The sequence below is a fragment of the Embiotoca jacksoni genome, unplaced genomic scaffold, assembly GCF_022577435.1.
Source record: "Embiotoca jacksoni isolate LCO1_2020_lvr unplaced genomic scaffold, fEmbJac1.0.p SCAF_21, whole genome shotgun sequence".
Classification (NCBI taxonomy): domain Eukaryota; kingdom Metazoa; phylum Chordata; class Actinopteri; family Embiotocidae; genus Embiotoca; species Embiotoca jacksoni.
In genome coordinates this window covers 9,989,729-10,008,675 of record NW_027185352.1, presented here as the reverse complement: position 1 = coordinate 10,008,675, position 18,947 = coordinate 9,989,729, and the positions used below count along the sequence as shown (strand labels likewise).

The window sequence follows — 18,947 nt, the reverse complement described above, 5'->3', positions numbered from 1 at the left end:
AAAAATGGTCCTCTCAACAAACCACTTCACTCAGCACTTGTCCTGTTTTTCAAGTAAAATAGGGGGGAGTTATTTAGGCTATAAAAAACTGTTAACCCAGAGTGTTTGTAATCCACTGGTGTCATCGAGAACCTCATAGTGTACAAAACCCCCCACTCACCATCACCTATTTATCTTCCTCAGTTGGATGCTGCGCTTTGTTCTAAGATTTAGATACACAGGGTTTAACATTATATTATTCACTTTCATCTTGACTGTTTCGAGGGTACCAAAACCTTTTCACCTGTGCACTCATATCTCCTCTCATCTTGTCAATCTCCTCTCGTCATTCCATATTCTGCGCAAAAACCGTGACTGAATCGTAGGCTCGTGTTAATACATCAGTGATATATCTGCACCTCCTCCTCCTCTCCTGCTCGTCTTCCTCTTCATTCTTTTCTCACACCTCCTCGTTGTGATGACAAAAAAACACAGCCGAAGGCACTAAAGATGACAAACAACACTGTCATCTCGCAGTAATGCTGCAAATGAAAGCAAAGGAAGTAGAAGATCCATAATGAGGGCTATAAAAGGGCGAGATATACTGAGCCGTGTGTACTCTGGAGGTATCTGTAAATATCTGTGTTCAAAAAATAAATAAAACATGAAGGTTGATTTTGAAAATGACAAATTCTTGAGTTTTTCTCAAAAAATTATACTCTGTCTTTCTGTTTAAAAAGGAAACTTATTTCATGGATTCATTACATCTATGAATACAAAGTGCTATCAAAAAATTCAAAGACTGTTTCATGCATGAACAGATTGTAGCAGAGTAATGCCCACAGAGCACAGGGAAGGAATAACTCTCGTGAGTAAGTATCCCAAATTTTGTCACTCGATCATCATCAGCACTTGTGCTACACACGTTGTTGTGACTACTTTTACATAATTTCACCATGGAATCAAAACTTGAGAAGATTCCATGTGCATCTTTGTACGGCGCTCCATTCGTGCGCAACAGGAGCAGCCCTCACCCTGTTTAAAGTTTAGGAAATGTCGTGAAATTCAGTAGCTGCACAACTGTATTGACTCCCATTCATCAGTTATGCATGTTTAATCTTTATTCTGACACCCAAAGAAATAAATACATTCAGATACAGCCTGACGTCTCATGGGGGTATACCACTGTTCCCTAACAGATGAATCCTGCTGCAGTGGCTATACCGCAATTAGTATTGAATAGTTGGTGACAGTGTTCTAAGCACGCACAACTTTCAAATGCCAAGTGGCAACAGCAGAAGGCCTGGCTGTCTCAGTGATGCAAGAGCCAGCGGACATCTGGGAATGTCGAGTCGTGCAGCATAGACAGAGTAACAGGCGAGGCTGAGGCAAGGGGGGGGAGGAGGGGGAGGGCAGGCATGTCGATTTGGTGAGAAAGAGGGAGGCCGGGATGGCGAGGAGAATTGGGCGGAGGGCAGAGGGTGGGGTCGCGGACAGATGATGCTGGCGAGGTTGAGAGTAGAGGGAGCGGAGCACGGGGCGCCGACAGGGAGGCTGCGACGGCAGGGCGGAGAGATGGATGAATAAAAAGTTGTTCCCTAGACTGAGGGATGAGTGTGGACGATGCAGTCTGTCAGGTCTCCAATCTGTCAGCAGAGTGCCTCCGGTCCCCTCAGGCCGCACAACACGGCCCCGCCTCATTTTGCGCTCTCTTCCACTTACATAGCCTGTCCTCATGCACCCTCTTGTCCCCGGCAGTGCACTTCACTGCACACAGATTTTTGCCGCGGGGAGAAAATAGATTGTTACGTGTTTGTCGCTTTCTGGATTGGACGACTGTCACAATGCTTAATTACGTTTTACGTTTAGCCCTACGCAGATGGTGTCTGATGTTTTATTAAGGTGATAACACAACTATTATGATGTCATATCTATAAATTTCTATTTTTTCTGAAACCTTTAACCTTAATTTTGGTTTCAAATCCACTGAGCACGTAATAGCTACTTTGAAAAGTGGAGCTGTACTGACATCTGGTGGAAGAAATGTAGCATTGGAGCTCCAATTTTCTTTTTTTTCTTTCTTTTTTACTGTTAGTTGTTGGTGTACATTTAGATCGAGTGTGTGAACACTATCATGACGAGATGCACTTTTACCATGGGTAACTTTTGCAGTGGTTGTTTTATTCTCCAGTCATGGACCATAATCAGAAGAGTATTTGAGCTATCTTAAACACATGATATTCCCCTTCTTCCTCAGTTTGTCCTTATGTAATGAAATCCCCCAGATTATCACAACTGGACGAGGCAGTTAATGCATCAATCTCTTAACGCTTTGATGGCAGGTATTGGACTACAGGAAGCATGTGTCGAGTGCTAATACAGGAACACGTTCCTGCCAATATCCCTCACATGATAGTGCATTCCTTATTATAGTTCACCCCCCTCCCTATCCCCACATATGCACGTACACAGGAACAAATGCCAACACACAGAGTCCTGTCCTTTACACTCACTGTAAAATGAGAGAACGAATGAGGAGCACAGCGACACGATGATAGGCTCTCATTATAGTCTTGTATCACAAGGTTCAGGGTGTGATCCAGAAGGTCAGTTATCCTCTACCTCCTTAGGGATTTTTTTGTGACCTGATGTGAACAAGGATAAAAGATATCACCGGCTTTTTTCTGCTAAGAAAATATTAATTCTAAAAGTTATTCGATTTAAATCAGACCTATCTTAAGTGTTGCCCAGAAATTATTTCACGCCAAGTGCATTCAAAATAGTAGGTGTTTTAGATCACGATGTATGGTAAATATTTAAAGAATACAAAGGGACTTTACTGCCTACTTTGATGGATTGTTCTGTTGAGGTTTTGTTTAGGTGGGAGATTTATAAATATCATAAAGCTAATGAGTTTGGCCGCCACAGCGTTAATGGAGTGAAGTGAGTCAGACCTTTTTTTTTATTTACTCTACATTTGCCAAAGCACAGTTTTATATTTATGCTACTGGACTAGAACTGCAAATGGACGAGGACTTTATTGTGGTTCCTGACAGGTACGGCACCTCTCACTGCCATCCTGTTTTGTAAATATGCAGCCCTATCCCTCTACCTACTGCAGCACTGACTCATTTATAATCCTCACACGGTGACATGCGATTTAGCAAAGAACATAACAAGCAGCCTTACACCTTTTGGCTAATCCCAGTTGATCAAGATTCGGTCCTTGTTTCTCAGTTTCTTCCTGTCACTGCTACTTTTTTGTCTCTACAGTGGCTGTGCCAGGTCTGTACTGTGCCTCTTCAGAGCAGTGCCCTATGAAGGGTAGCCCTCTGCTGTACCAAGATTGGCTTCCGGCCCATTTGCTAAAGTTGCCAGCGTGGGACTGGAGCCAGCTTACAAAAGGTCAACATACCCCAGACAGGATCAAGTGACATCTACTGAACTGCAGCGTCACTCAAGCTGCCACTTTAGCGCACACAGAGTCACACAGTGAAGCCTCTCTGCTTGTGGTGGACTAACTGATAATATGTTAAGTGATACATCAGCCTCTATGTAAAGATCCTGCCAAAGTGAAAGTGAAAACAGTGTCCTGTTTGTAAAATTAACAAATTGACATTTTTTTCTTTTCAGTACCATGTGACCATGTTCTATGTTTTTACCTTACTTTAGGGTTGGACCTGTCCACTTCTGTCACATACATGCAGGGCTGTTTCTCTTGTCCTCAGTCGAGACGGAATACACAGGTGTCTAAAAAAAAAAACATCCATGAACACACACAGATGCATGATGTATACCCACAGCAGGAGAAACGTTGTTTTCCCCCAAATGTAACTTAAATACTCAAACTTAGTATGAAATATGACCATCTTTAATTACTAGCTTCACAAAGAATAGGTGTTTTACATACAGCAGTGTGGCCCTAGGATGTAGAGTTACACTCAATAAATGAATGAAATAAATCTTAGTATTAGTTACAAAAGTGAAATGTGTCCATTTCAACATGTTTTGAACATTTAAATAGATGTGCTTTATATAATGCACTACTACTTGTGCTCATTTGTTACAGCTGTTATACTCATCTGTGATAATTTGTGAAATACCAGATGGAGTTAATATATTCAAAGTTCTTTCGCCAAACAGTATCGTTAAAAACTCCACTCCTGTCAGCGGGCACTAAAACTGATATGATAAATGACTGCAAGGATGTGAGCGTGTTATACACTTTCAAGACTACTAAGGTTCAAACGGTTGACTCATCTCATGATCAACTGGGGATTCGGTTGATAAAAACTATGAAATCACATGACAGAAATGTTTGATTTTTGCTTCTTGCATTTTTGACCTTCAAACACTTTCAGAATTCAAACCGCTTCCTTAAACCTACAAGTTCCTCAATGACTGAATAATCTTTATCTGCAGATCCAAGAACAAAGAACTACCGGCTCTTCCTCTGGTGTGTTAGGGGTGTCAGTGAGTTATCTTATAAATTATATTGAAAGAGTATGCGGCTGTTAAAAGACAGTCTGTCTTTGAATGAAGTCAAACAGTATTATGATCTTTTCCAATCAAACTCTGACCAGACTATTCATTTGTAATGAGATCTCAAAACACTGTTTTACACATTGTCTCGACTAAAGCTGAACAATTTTTGTGAAGACAAACAGAACTAATTTAAAGTATAAAATAATGAATGTAAAAAAAACAACAACAAAAAAAAAAATTATCATAAAACTTATTCTTGTGTAAAAGACCAAAAAAAGTTTAAAGATCTTTCTTCAGTCATATGAATTTATTTTATTGAAGAAAATCAAGGAAAGTCACCTGGTTTCACTTTGTACGTTGTAAAATGGTGTATTGGCCCGATAAAACACAGCAAATATATACACACGTCATACACATAAACGTTGACACCACGTGTTAAAGACATTCAACAACAGATTAGTATTCATATTAGTTTCAAAATCTAAATAAATGAAATCTGTTCTTTTCTTAAATTTGACATTGAAGTTCAATTTAATAAATTAAATTCTAAATTTTTTTTTTTTTTTTTTTTTTTTTTTTTTATAAAGTTTATTGATTTGATAAGCAAAGCAAAACGTCTCCTGATTCCAAAGGCACTTTCGGACCGCAGGAACTTTTTCATTGTTCTAAGAGCAGTTCGAGGACGAATCCCTGTTTTGTGTCTGCACTGCAGAATCTTAGAACTCTGTTTTAAGGTTTTACTTCCGGGTAGGTACTTTCCCAGTACAAAAGGAACTATAGTGATGGTGATTGGTTCACCGCTCACCAGCCCTTGCATGGACAAAAAGACCTTTTTTTTGTTGTGTGCCGTGCAGAGATGTTGCCAACCACTATACGGTTTACATCATTTTAGTTTACCTGTTGGAGGTGCGATTTCAAACCGTAAAAAAAAGTGTGTGTTGTATGTTGACCTCCCCAGGTCTTCCCAAGGAGTCCCCGGATCTCTTTGATCTGAAAGCGCCTCAGGAGTCAAAGGATCAGGTCCACCCCTAGGAGATGCAAGACAAATTTGAAGGGCCACTAGACATAACAGGGAAGGAGTGCAATGAAAAACATATTTTTGAAGCACCAAAATTATGCTTTACATTCTTTTCTATAATCTTTGATTTTTCTTGTCGGGTACCGTATGAATGGACCCCTAGAATTTAATTCAATAAAACTAAAAGAATAAAAGACCAGTCTTTGATTGACTTAATTATTATTCAATAATTGTTAAATGAGATCAGGGGGCACAGCGGGTCTCAATGACATTTTGCTTTGTTTTAAAGGATTGCAAGCCAAAAAGGTTTAAGAACCCCTGCAGTAAAAAGAGTTGGAAAAAAACAACCAAATATACAAACACACACACTACTTTCACTTAGTATAGCAGGGGTCTCCAACCTTTTTTCTCCTTTGAGCTACCGGATGGATTGCGATCTCGTGGTTGGAGACCCCTGGTGTATGGCATTTTGTTTTAATACACCTTTTATTCCAGCTTCCTATTGTCTTGATTGCCATCTTCACCAGGTGGAATATACAGTGAGAACATTACAGATGTAAAAAAAAAAATGCCACAAACAGCACTCTTAACTGCTTTGCTTCCCTCTTAAGTCTCGTCCTATCCCATCGTCCCCTTGTTCGCCGCTACTCTGTCTCTTCCACTTACAAAACCACCAACACAATGAAAATATGTAGAGAGCAAAGAATGCTGGAAAGTCATAGAGGAAAACAATGACGAAGAATCCACCAACTAAGATGGTGCAGATTAGAAGCCTGGTGATGTGACTGAGGATGGATAATATACTACACCACACAAGACCATCCGACTTCTTTAATTTCTCAGCGGAGAAACTCGCGGTTTTGTGAGATGGGTGGGCGGATCGATTAAAACTCTCTTTATGGGTGACTGCACAGTCTTCTATTTTTCTTTCTGTCCCCTGACGAGTGATTGCTCTTTCTTTTATTCGAGAGTAGTTTTCCTGATCCTTTGGAGAGCTGAGAGCTGATTCAGTCACTGACTGTCTGCTGTGAGCTGCTAAAGTGACAGTGAGATCTTGACTGAGATAAGCACTGGAATTCAAATCTGTCTGCAACTCAGGGTGAAAGTGAAGGCGTTCTGTTGTGCCAAGTGACTGACTTCTTTCTTTTGGAGAAGATTCACGGCCGGCAGTCACGAAGGTTTCCTCTGGGCCTTGACAGAAACTTGAATGTCGATCTGTTGGTAATTCTGTCAAGGAAAATACACCTGAATCAAAAGTGTCATTGAGGTCAAAAAGAAGATGGCAGTCTTGTGTACTATCGCTCAGCCCGCAACCAATTCCATCAACAATATCCTGCACTTCACGACCGAAGACTTCCTCCCAAACACCGCTGACTAAATTTTCTCCAAATCTTTCCACGAACGCCTCCTCCAACCCCGACTCTATCTGTTCAATCGATGCAGTCTTTTCTGCTGTAATAGGATCTTTTGTTCCATCTGACAGTTTTTTATATTCAACACATGGAGAGCTCTCAACTTTTGCTGACAACTCTTGTTCTTTCTCTTCAGCTGGCGCACTCTTCCTGTCCTCCCGAGGGCTCTCCACATTACCTATCAGCTCCCTTATTGCTTCTATTTTCAGCTTTCCAATATTCACCCTCTCATCTTTGTCTTCCTGACTCATATCTTTATCTATTCTTTCTGATGTCTCTGTTGAAGTGTCTTCCTTTGCCACGTTCTCCCTTGCCGTAAATTCTTCTGGGCTCATTTCGATACCTACATCCTCTTTTTGACCCTTCATATCTTGCTGTGAATGAGTCCATCTCCTCACCTCCACAGGGTTCGGTTTGCATTTTTCCGTTGGACACGCTCTAAATGTGTCACGGTCACTTTGGAAAGCCATTTTCCTTTCTTCTGTTTCCACTGTGAGTCTTGTCTGTGCTGATGGGTTCAATTCCTCTTGCCCCTTTATTATTCCGTCACACATCAAGCTTTTCCCCTCCATAGTCTGATTTAAGACATGTTCGTGCTCCCTCTTCTGAGTGTATACCTCTTCAGCTACTTGGATCGGCCATGTCTGTTTATCATTAACTTCCAGAATTATTGACGTGTTTCCCGTTTTGCATGATGAAGCGTTGTCTTGATGTTGCCATGCGTGCTCACCTAATACCTGGATCATTTCCATGCCTGTGCTAATTAGTCCCTTTGTCTCGTTGCTTATGTCTTTGTTATTTGATTGAACATCTTTGGCCAGTGTGGTTTCCATTATTTTGTTTTGCTCACACATTTGTTTTGGATCAAATCCATCTTCATGCGACTGTGTGGGTCTTACTTCATTTTCATCTCTCTCTGTCTCCACTAATTGGTTTTCACTGTTTAGGGGCAGCCTGAATTTCTCCCGCTGCAGTTCCTCCGCATACCTTGGGGAGATTTCACACTCCCTGGTTTTGTGTGGCTTAAATATCTCTTTATTTTCCGTATAGCTCAACGTTATCTTTTCCTCCGCTCCTTGTCTGGATGTGGAAAAGACACACCTCGCCCCATCCTTTGTCCACTGTCTGATTGTCTTCCTAAATGCCAGCTTGTCATCCATCGCATTGTGTATAGTACCTATAACCTCCCCTTCCCCGCCGGAAGAAAGACCCTCATCCTGCCTTGCTCCCTGTGAGATCCTATCAACAGTGTTGGCATTCTGAGACTCTGGCATTGCTGTCATGTCTGTTGTCTCCGACTCCCCGGAGCTTGTTACTAAGTCAGCTGTGTGCCATGTGAAAAGCTCATCTCCTCCTACTTCTTCTGCTCCTCCTATTATTCCTTCTCTTTCCCTCTCCAAGACCGCATGCATGTGACACTCGCCTGAACTGTCAACGGAGTCCTTGGACACCGACGTTGCCCCCTTGAGGCTAAATTCCTGTGGAGTGTCTGTTACAGAGTTTGTCTGTGACCTTTGGGTTGTGTCTCGTGTCCCTGTGTTGTCATCCCTTGGACTGCTGACACATGCCTCTGCCGGCTGGTGGTTTTCAGTGTTCAAGGCAACATTAGCCAACAATGATTCGCAAGAGTCTGACAGCAGCTGACATGCAGCGTAGGTGTGTGCATGTAAAGTGGTGGGTGTATCTTTGCCCACCTGAAATTCGCGAAACTCTTGACTGCTCGCTGCACATTGGTTTTGGGGCCCCTTATTATTTGAGGGAGAAACCGACGCTGCTGTCTGCAACCATTCTGACTCTGGAACACTAGAGCGGTCCTTGCAGCTTGGCCCATTAGGAAAAGCCTGCCACACATCGCACACAGAGGTTTCTTTATTGTTGGTAACATCTATACCGTTAAGAAAGGTCTCCCACATATCCTTAACCGAAGGTGTGTTTTCTTCTGACGCTTTTGACAAGGTCGTTTTAGCTCCTCCGGTCCAGATGTCATCCACATCAGCAGCCCCCCACTGCTGCTGTTTATCACTGTTCCAGTCCAGCGTAAGCAGAGGAATCTGATGGTAGGTGAGGACCTGCGGACTTTCCTTCGGTTGCGTCTTTTGGCATTTATAGGGAAAGTCGGCTGAGTCGCCCCACAGAGCTGGTACAGGCTGAGAAACTTTCTGGCCATTGGCTGAGTCGTGTGGGAAAGCCCTTGGTATTTGCGCCCTCCTTTTGGAGAGGTAGTGATGCACACATGCCAGGCGTGTTGCTGCGTGTCTGTTTTTTATGCCCTCCACCTGGAAAAAAGGCCAAATGTCAAAAGTCAAGTCAAGTGTTTGCTTGAACTCCTTGAACTCTAACCAGAGGCTACCTGCACAGTGTTATTCTTTCAGGTCATCACTTCCATGGAATCCTAATACTGGCTTGCTGACTAAAAATTACCATAATATTTGATTCATTGACTATTTTCTTTATTGTGTTACATTGCTGTGATGATGCAATGCGTTGCAACACTGCTGCAACCTCAACACATATGCCTATTTTTGTTGGCATCATCATTTTTCCTGCATGTTTACAAGCAGGTTGCATTTATTATTAACCATTTGCACGTGAGAGATTTTAGACATGTTTCAAGTGTCAGATGAGTTAACTTTCCATATCTCTCTGGGACTAACTGAATTTCTGACTCGGGTGACATTCCTACTCTGGCGGAGAGAACATACTGTATGTACTTTTGCAACAGTTTAGCCGGACACAAATCATGTGACTGACATGCAGCTGTTTCATGGCTGGTAATCTTTCTACTTTTTGGTGACGCCTCATGTTTTCCCGAACTTCTAGAAGACTCTGTCACCCAAAAGATAATAAAGGAAACTCACCAAAGATTTGTGTTCTTCGCAGTGTCGCAATGACTGCATCTCTGTGCTGTTCTTTGTCTTTCTGACAGCCTTTTCTGCTCTGTGTGTTGTCTCTACTTCTGCAAAATGATGGCAAAGACAAGTCAAAGTTGACTTGCTCATTTAAACACACTTAAAAACGCACTCATTTATATGCACCAAGGGTGGACCGGTTCAAGTAAAAGAAAAAACAAGCCGTTTGGTTTGCTGGTCACGGTTTGGGGCACGTCTACGTTGTTCAGTTCATTTTAAATAAGCTACGAGGCATGCACAGAAAAAAAAAAGATGATAGTGTACTATCGTCAGATGATGATGGACCAAAGTGGTCAACACGTGTTGCTTATGCTAGTGGCTAAACTTCCAACACTGCCTTCACAGCTCTTAAAACAGACAGATAGACCTCCAGGGTGACTGAAAGTTACCGAACTGTGACTACTGGCTGTATCACTTCGAAAATAAAAGCAGTTTGCAAACTGTTCTGCCCGTAACATGCACACACGCCAGCACATAGTCATTTTACACACCTGCAGCAACTGTTGCTGTGTTGATGGTCTCCCAGGTATTTCCCTCTGTACTTCCAATCCTGTGGTTCAAAATGAGTTTGAGATAACGTTACATACGCTGTTTTACAAACAGTAGCCAATTATTAAAGTACTGTACACCCCCAGTATTTATTCATTAGCTCTTTAGAATGTGTAGCATTGTGAGGTGGTTATTATAAAGCATGTTGTTACTCTTTTTTCAACTAACCACTGTGTCTCATAATGTCTCAAAACTTGTAATGTTTTCATCTTTTCACATCTTTATGACTTGAGTTTAATAAAACAAAAAGAGTACGATACAAAGCAAGTTTTTAGTTTTCACGAAAGCTTTTACTGAACAGACATCCTCCATTAGCACTGGTCCTACTGGGATTATGCTGCACAGTAGTGGATAGACACAGATTAAGTATTACACTTGTGCAGACAGCATGTGCCAAGGGCCTTTGAAATATGTTTGTCTGCCGGGAACAGTTTTTATATTTGTAATCATATTTCTGTGCTTTTGTACTGCAGCAGGTTGGACCGGAGCATGCATGGATACATAATAGGCTTCCCTTCCCTTCTTGGTGTCTGAGAAAAGAAATCAAGCATAACTGTGTTTTTTTGCTGCAGCGAGACGTCATGGAAACCTGTGCAGACACCTGACCATAAATGGACAATATGTGTTCTGTGGGCCAAACGTCCATTACTGAATAGTTACACAAGAGCTTACTGTAAACACACAACGGCCCAGCAGGCTATATTGCTTTTGACTAATGAGAACAGCACAGTGTAAATAGAGCATTCACACAGTCTCCAATTTCAAACTTTTCTCCAGCAGCACATGATAGCTTCTTGGGGACTTGTTCTTGCTTCTGCTCTATTTGTTCCCGGCAGTCATGGTAAGAAGCTTTTCTAGAAGCTCCTATTTCCCTGATGAATCCAAACCTCTATTTTATTTGAATATCGAATGCTGTGTAACGACGTCTATTGTGGACACACAAGGTTTACGTGACTTCCCTCAGCAATAGCATGTTTTTTAAAAAAAAGATTCTCTCACCTCTTTGCTTTGAGGCAGCTCCTCTTGCTCTTGTAGCTGCTACTCTCCTCTTGCATTTGAGGCCCAAGCTTCTTTACGTGTCCATTTTGGTGGCAGAACAGCACGTAGTTCATTTTCTTGTTATTAGCCCAGAATGTGCCCACTGAAGTTTCATACCGGAGACAGAAGTCCATCCTGGTTCCTTCTCTCTCAAAGGGAGGAACCAGAGTATACTTGAAGGTAAACCTGTCAGTTTCCCTGTCACTGGAACCGGGCACATACTCTGCCAACAGGTCGAAGTAGCTGTTCCAGCGATCCAGAGAGATCCGGGCATAGACGCACTTGCTGTAGCAGAGGTTGACCACCCTGATGGTGCCACGGAGGATGGTGGTTCCCGGTAGAAGCTCAATGCTCTCCAACTCGACCATCTGTGCCTGCAGCCTCTGGTCCAGCTCCTCCGAGGATGAGGGGACTGTAAATAGACAAGACACATAGAACTCTTCCAATGAATGGGTCACCTCCCTCTCATTACACCGGCTGACCTCTGACTCTGTCACTTCAGCTTTGTCGAACTCCTTAACAGACACCAAGTCGAGGCCAAATGCGTCCGCAAACGACACCTTCCTGCGAACGACTGGCGGCGGTTCTGGTTCCGAGTCCTCGTCTGTTTCCTCGTCTGTGATGGAGCACACGGGAGATGAGGCCTCCATTCCTCCCTCTTCCTGTTCCCCATGTTTTTCCTGTTCCTCCTCCTCCATCATCACCCCGTGCTGTTCCAGGGGGCAGACGTACAGAGCCTCCATAATGTGCAATGGTCTGCCAGGCAGCTGTCTGCCTGTCCTGCCGTCTGTCTGGCTTGGAGGGTGGCACAGACCAGAGTGCCCCGAGCCTGGCTGCAGTGATACTGAAGAAGGGAGAGCAGCGAGAGGACGTGACTTTACAGATGGAGTTCGGTTACAGCTGAACATTGTGAGTCTGAGCCAGACCTATTAATAGGACATGTATAACTAGACCAGAGCTGGCCAGTTATCCTCAGTCGTCCTCTCACAATATGTTTGCTAGTCACAAAAAACATGAAAAGAATTTGTATAAAGGAAAGCTAGTCTACAAAAAAAGTATATTGATTGGATATGTACATTTTGCCCCTTCAAATGGAAAAAAAATATATAAAAAAAAAATCCAAGCTAGCAATTTGCACTTTGCTATCTTTGTGCATGCTCCTTTGAACGTAACTATTAAGTGTCTGAAATGCCATTTTTATGTAAGTATAACGGTATGATACAGCTTTTTATTTGCATGGGGGATCGGTACAACCCGGTATCATGTCCAAACGTGTAATACACCCGCTGGTCCACTAGAGGACAGTGTGTCAGTGTCACAATTTTGGTTTGGTTTGGTTTAGGAAAACAAAACCTCGTGGCTTGGGTTGGGAAAATATTTCTTTGAAGAAACTGACATTGCTTTGTAGCAGATTCAAACTCTGGTCTTCTGGGGGAAAAGACATTCTTAAAATTACCAATGTCACATGATCTGTTTCAAACGACGTGCGTCTACTTTTTACGTTGAGATTAGGCCAACCGTTATGTTGACACGCGCACTCCTTTAGTGGACTGGCGGGTGTATGAAACGCTTTAGTGTGATTCTAGGCTTGACCGGTGATAATACAGACATGTAAAAGACTATTTACATATCTGTAAGCAGAAATTTGACCTGCTTATTGCCAATGCACACCTCCTACATGTGTCTCTTATTTGTCTGTTACAATGTAAATGCGATTGTGTGTAGTTTTATTCAGTTGTGATCAATCCAACGCGTATAAATATATAGTTGCACAGCTTCAAGCCTGATGAAAATGGGGCTTCTTTTGACATTAGCACAAATAGATAGTGAACTATCAACTCAAGTGTTTACTCTGTTGGACCAAAAAATGAAATCAACCAAACAAAGAAAATAGAATCTGATGTAACTGGTCATTGTTTAGGTCCGAAGAAATGAAATAGGCCACACATGAGAGCAGCTGTACAAGTGACACTGTTTTGGAGCGTTGACATGAAGTGCAAAAGGATGCTGCAGTGAGCCTGCAAGTGAAGAACCACAGTTCAAGCACGAGTGTTGGGAAGTGTCGGCCCCGCTGAGGTGTTCCCGAGCATGACAGTATCACCCCACCCGCTGCCGGGGAGCTCACTCTGACCACTGACCTCCGCGTGGCGAGAAGGAAATGAGAGAATTTCCACACTGACATCAATAATGTATCAAATTATTATTAGTCCTATTGCTGTGCTTGAGAGGCGTGTGCAGGGGTGAGTCTGTACAGATCCTGCCGTATCATTGCCATTAGAGGCCGCCTTCATTTTATAGGTTCACTGCATCTTGGAACAGAAGACTGGACATTATTATGTTCGTCTTAGCAGACTGGACTCACTCTTTCTCTCCCTCTGTGTGTGTGTGTGTGTGTGTGTGTGTGTGTGTGTGTGTGTGTGTGTGTGTGTGTGTGTGTGTGTGTGTGTGTGTGTGTGTGTGTGTGTGTGTGTGTGTGTGTGTGTGTGTGTGTCAGATAGGAAGTTTAATTCAACTAATCCTAGATATTCCGTGTAACCATAACCCCAAATCCAGTATAGCTTGTAAATAGACTTTAGTGCTTGTTACACAATCCTTCACAGGTAGGTGAGTGAGGCTTTTGTCCTCAAAGGACCCTTTGTTCTACATTTTGAAGCCATAGAGGTTCTCTTTTGCCTTTTAACGGCAGTTTTGGTTATTGGATTGTATCCTTTGCAAAATTTGACAAGACAAGACTTATGATCCAGTGTTAAAAATGTTATATTTGAATCGGTAAGTACACTAATTTAAGATACTCAACACCAGTCTGTGGCAATGCTATAATTCATTTATATATGAAGGACAACTTGTATGTCTGAGTGATCAGTAGATGGCACTGTGTGATCAAAGTAAAATCCACGTCAGCTCAGCCTTCACCAAGCTCCAATGAATGTGTTTTCAGTTTACATTTCTTTTGTGATAATGAGTTCCAACTGTAGAGAACGTGTCAGAGAAAAATCTGTCAATAAAAAGGAACAAAAGAAATAAAAAAAAAACAAACAAAAAAAACTTGTTAAAGAAACGCGTTATTTACAGCCCAGTCTCAGGCTTTGGACAGAATGCTATAAATGTTGACCAGTAGGTGGCAGCATACCACCACCACAATTCCACGATCCGTTTTCCCCTCCAGAGGCTGTTTCCTCCTACTTATATTTGATGGAATTGTTAATAGCGATAAGGATTTGTAACACAAACAAAAACACAAAAGAGACCGAGATTATTACACGTTAGGCAGTGTGATCTGCCTGCTCCGTACTTTAAAATGTTTATGTTTTATTTTTTTTATTTTGTTTTATCAAATTAGAAAGGAAATAGACTACTATTTTTATTTGTAACTAAATGTAGGCCAGTTTTAGGACATTTTTGGACATACTTTATGGAGTGCAGAAAACTCCGTGCTCGCCCACCAATGGGAAACAGTTTCACAAATAATACTGGAGAAGAAATCCGGTGTGATCTTGATATGAACAAAAAAAAAAGCTAATACAGAGATGCGGAGTATTTCACGATTTTAGTCAATAAAAACAAATCCTCCGTTTTATTAATGTATTATAAATTCACATGGGCATTACAGAGTAATACACACCGACCGCAACTTGTGTTTCTTTGATTGAAAAAAAGTCCCTCTTTATGAACACGTTTTCCCCAATTATAATAATAATAATACTTGTTGTAATAACATCAGACATAGCATTTTAAAATGTTGACGAGAGTACGATCGCCTTTACATGAATAAATATTTTCCTTTTTCAGATAACAATAATCTGGTCATCCATTTTCTTGACCGTGAACGTTGCATTTGTTTAAATAAAAAAAAAGAAGAAGAAAAGAAGAAAGCAAATCATTTGAACTACTGATCAGTGTATGATTAGCTTCGGATCTACCACTAGATTAATGCAAATTCCTTCAGTCAAACGTCAGCTACGCCTTGTTATATCTTCTTTTTCTGATTAAGTATTTATTCAGCAGTGATTTTATTTAATGAAATTCAGAGTTACATATAGTCTAAACATAATGACATCAAACCACGTAATTTTTTTTTAATAACATTAATAATAGTAGGCTACTAATGTGTATAGTCTTTACACGTAGTGGTTACCGATCATTTACTGTATGCAAACACTCCCGACATGACCATTAATAAATAGGCTATTTTTCTCTCTGCAAATCTAATTATGAGTCGCATGTAATTATTTAAAAATGTCATCAGTGACGCTAAATGTAGATTTACATGCTGACTTAAAGGATGCTGAAGCTGTTTTGTTTCACCAAAATTCTACTTAAAATTGTATATTTCCTTGATACAAACATTATAAACTACAAACAATATTTGCACAAAATGTAGCCGGAAAAATCACGCGACTTTCTTTGCGAATATCGTAAATAATAAAAAAAAGCAAACAGTAAATGTCATGGGGTGGTCGCTATAGCAGCTGCAGAAAGATTATTGTGGTAATATTGCAGGAACATTATGGGGATATATATTGATTTTTTTTTTTTTTTTTTTTTTTTTTTTTTCATATAGTTCCCACTTGCGAATGGCTTCGCTTCAAAACTACTTCGCGGCGAGTTCCAGCATATGAACCCAAGTTTCTGAGATGCAGCAAAGCGCACACTTATTCGGCTGTCTTTTTTTGGTCGGAGTGGACCGTCCCGTTACCGGGAAGTTACTGGTTCAATCCCCCCCCCCCCCCAACAACAGTAGTGCCGCTATGACTATCGCGGAGGCTTTCTGAGGCAGGACGCTGGTCTCTCCGGTGAACTACACCGTGAAACGTTTGAAAAAAAAAAAAAAAAAGAAAAAAAAAAAAAAAAAAAGGGGGAAACAAACTTCCAAAAAAAAAAAAAAAAAAAAAAAAAAAAACTTTTTATTTACATAGCAGGTGGCCCTGACGTCACACGGGGTCGCAGTACGCCCAAAAATAACAACACACCTCCGCGCACAAGCAAGTGCCTCCCCTGGGGGAGGGGGGGGGGGGGGGGTTTCTAGTCCCAAATATACTTGCTTGCTGGGATACAAGCTTGATGTGTGTTTGAATCGTAACGAAAAAAAAGAAAAAAAAAACAAGCCGCTTCTTCCTCGCATTGCGCGTCATTCAAACAGGACTCAGTGTACTGCTTTTTCCCTCTGTTGCATTAGTAATAACAGCGGCGTTGACGGGAGACAGCAGGGAGAGTGTGTGTGTGTCTTCGGCAGCGGTGCCCAGCGGAGGACTATTTCGAGCTTTTTTTTTTTTTTTTATTTACTCTGCAGCTTGTTGTTCATTTTCTCTGCGTTATGGTGAACTTGGACAGTCACGTGCGAAGATCTCTGCGAGCATAGAGGACGGCGACTTCTCACCTGGCGTGTGTTCCTTTTGACTTTTTTTTTTTAATTTTTTTTTTTTATTTACCGTGAGGGAAATATACCTGACAAGTGTTTTTTTGTGGTAAGTTTTCTCTGCCCAGGAGCTTATTTCTCTCCGTAACCCTTTTGACTTTTTTTTTTTTTTTTTTTCTCTACCTCTCTGATCACTACACCTGAATTAGAAAGTGGACCGCGGGTCACAAGTTTGTTTAGTTTTGTCTGTAAAGCGCTTTGCAACTTGACTTTGCGACAATATACTTTACACGTCGCGAGTGGGTTTCTTGTGCTTGTTAATTAGCGAGCAGCTGTTGACAGATTCCCCCCCCCCCCCCCTGAGCTGCAGTCCCATTCGGCTTTTCTTTTCTTTTTTTTTTTAATGTTCGGACCTTTGGACTGCGCTGCCCACGATTTGCCTCGTCTAAACGTTGAGTACTGACTTTAGGAAAAAAAGCCGACTTATTGTTTCAAATCTGGATTGTTAATAATCTTGAATTCAATTTCCAAAAAAAAGTGGCTCGTTTGATAACCGCCACGTGATAAATTGCATCTCTGACAACTCATTTTAAAACGTAGTGTGTTCAGAAATAAACTGAAATTACCCTGTTAGATTTTTATTTGATACATTTAACAGCAGCCGATGTGTATGTACATTAATGTCACTGCAAGCTATTTTACTCTCTATCCACTGTTTGCTGTGATATATATATATTGCTATATTGCACTAACTAGAAATGACTAGTGATTTAATTCACAACTTGTCATATCCATGTCAAATATTAAATCTGTATGTTATCTTATTTTGAAACAAATAAACAAGGGTTATTGCAACTTTAAAAAAACAAAAATAGATATCCTTCAGTGTGGTTGCCTTGGTGTTATCACCTGTGACACACAGGGGGTTGTATATAGTTTTGAAAGCAGTTTTCATTAATTCTGGTGTTTTTTTGTTAAATGACTATTGTCACAGTTTCTTAAGATCATGCTCCAAACATAAAATACAATAGAATAAATTGCAATTAGATTTAGAGGTTGTGGTTGTTTAGAATTATCCGTGCTCCATTGACTGATATCCACCTTTATCAATATGTATGATTATCAGCAGTTCACGCCTTACCGTAGTTTGCACGCTCCATTTTTATATTCCATCTTTTTTCGTTGTCCAGAAACAAACAGGGATGCTGGTAGCATGTTACTTTTCATCATGATTAACCTACAATTCAAGCTCATTTATCAAAAAAGCGTCTGCCGGGTCCCTCTATTTCACTCTGTGTCTTGTCACTGTTCTCTTGTAATCACTGTGCCCCCCCCACCCCTCCTCCACCATCCTCACCCCCCCCCCCCCACCCAAAAAAAAAAAATCAATAGATGTATTTTTTTTTTTTTTTTTTTTTTTTTTGTAAAAGAAAGTCTAACAAGGTAGTGGGAGCTAACAAACTCTTCGGGCCTGTCCTCTTGATCAGCTTCCACCCCCGGATTAGCTGGATCGACCCTCCTTGTTCGAGCCGCAGGGTGCACAGGTGTTCCTTCTTCAGTTATGCAGGTGTGGGCCGGTTCCCCCCCTCACTCAGCAGCTCTCACTCTTCAAAGGGCAGGCGGCAATAAATGCCCCTTGTGAAATATGTCAGCGACAGTGCACAATCAGCCCCTTTGTTGAAGTGCCCCCTGTAATCATTTCTTAAAGCACCTTTAAAGCAGTCCATGCTCCTCTTGTTTACTTGTTGTTGGGCTGGCGTGTGCGTGTGCGTGTGCGTGTGTGTGTGCGTGTGCGTGTGTGTGCGCGCGCGCACGCGTGTGCATGTGGTAAAGTGAGGTCACTTGAGTTTGTAAAACAGGATGCATTTTTTTCCCCTTAAGGCAGAGCTGGAGAGAGACCTGCCATTAGTCTCCCTCCAAGACTGACCGTTGTTGGGAGCAGCGCACTTATTACCCCGGCTCTCCCCACTCTGCGTCCATTTTTTGATTGCTGCATTCATCATCGGGCGGTCGTGCTCTACATTATGGTAATAGGAAAATGAATGTCCTCCCACAGGATTAATGTGTATACCCTGTCATACGTTTCAATCATTTATCAAAATTAAGATTCAGCTTTCAGCTCAGTGAACACTGCCTGATGCATGATTTTATCTCCAGATATGGGAAATTGTTGCTTCCCCGCTGAGCTGAAGTAGAAAACG

The 18,947-nt window shown here is 41.6% G+C and overlaps 2 protein-coding genes across 5 annotated transcripts in view; one reads left to right on the top strand and one right to left on the bottom strand.

Moving 5' to 3' along the window:
• Positions 1 to 593: 593 nt before the first annotated feature.
• LOC138202635 (protein phosphatase 1 regulatory subunit 3A-like) lies at positions 594 to 17,917 on the bottom strand. Its single transcript, XM_069156840.1, has 7 exons — positions 17,888 to 17,917; positions 11,352 to 12,234; positions 10,295 to 10,353; positions 9,753 to 9,850; positions 8,589 to 9,170; positions 3,642 to 3,729; positions 594 to 2,624 (listed from the first exon to the last, which is right to left on the bottom strand). Exons 1-6 carry the CDS (start codon positions 17,904 to 17,906, stop codon positions 3,673 to 3,675), a joined length of 1,698 nt encoding a protein of 565 aa, XP_069012941.1. The 5' UTR covers positions 17,907 to 17,917; the 3' UTR covers positions 594 to 2,624; positions 3,642 to 3,672.
• Positions 16,465 to 18,947, top strand: part of foxp2 (forkhead box P2) — a 102,249-nt gene continuing 99,766 nt past the window's right edge. For 2 of the 4 annotated variants that reach the window (XM_069156844.1, XM_069156845.1), the window contains exon 1: positions 16,466 to 16,855. The gene's annotated coding sequence lies outside the window, so the exon portion shown is untranslated. Of the gene's footprint in view, positions 16,856 to 18,947 lie in introns of all 4 variants that reach the window. The other 2 variants (XM_069156846.1, XM_069156841.1) reach the window with 2 other exon arrangements.

What these genes read in the sequence shown, in the direction of transcription:
- LOC138202635 (XM_069156840.1), bottom strand. An exon ending in GCGAAGAACACAAATCTTTG is followed by an intron (nt 9,171 to 9,752) that starts GTGAGTTTCCTT and finishes CCTTTTTTCCAG; the next exon opens with GTGGAGGGCATAAAAAACAG. An exon ending in AAGAGTTTCGCGAATTTCAG is followed by an intron (nt 3,730 to 8,588) that starts GTGGGCAAAGAT and finishes TTTTTTTTTTAG; the next exon opens with ACACCTGTGTATTCCGTCTC.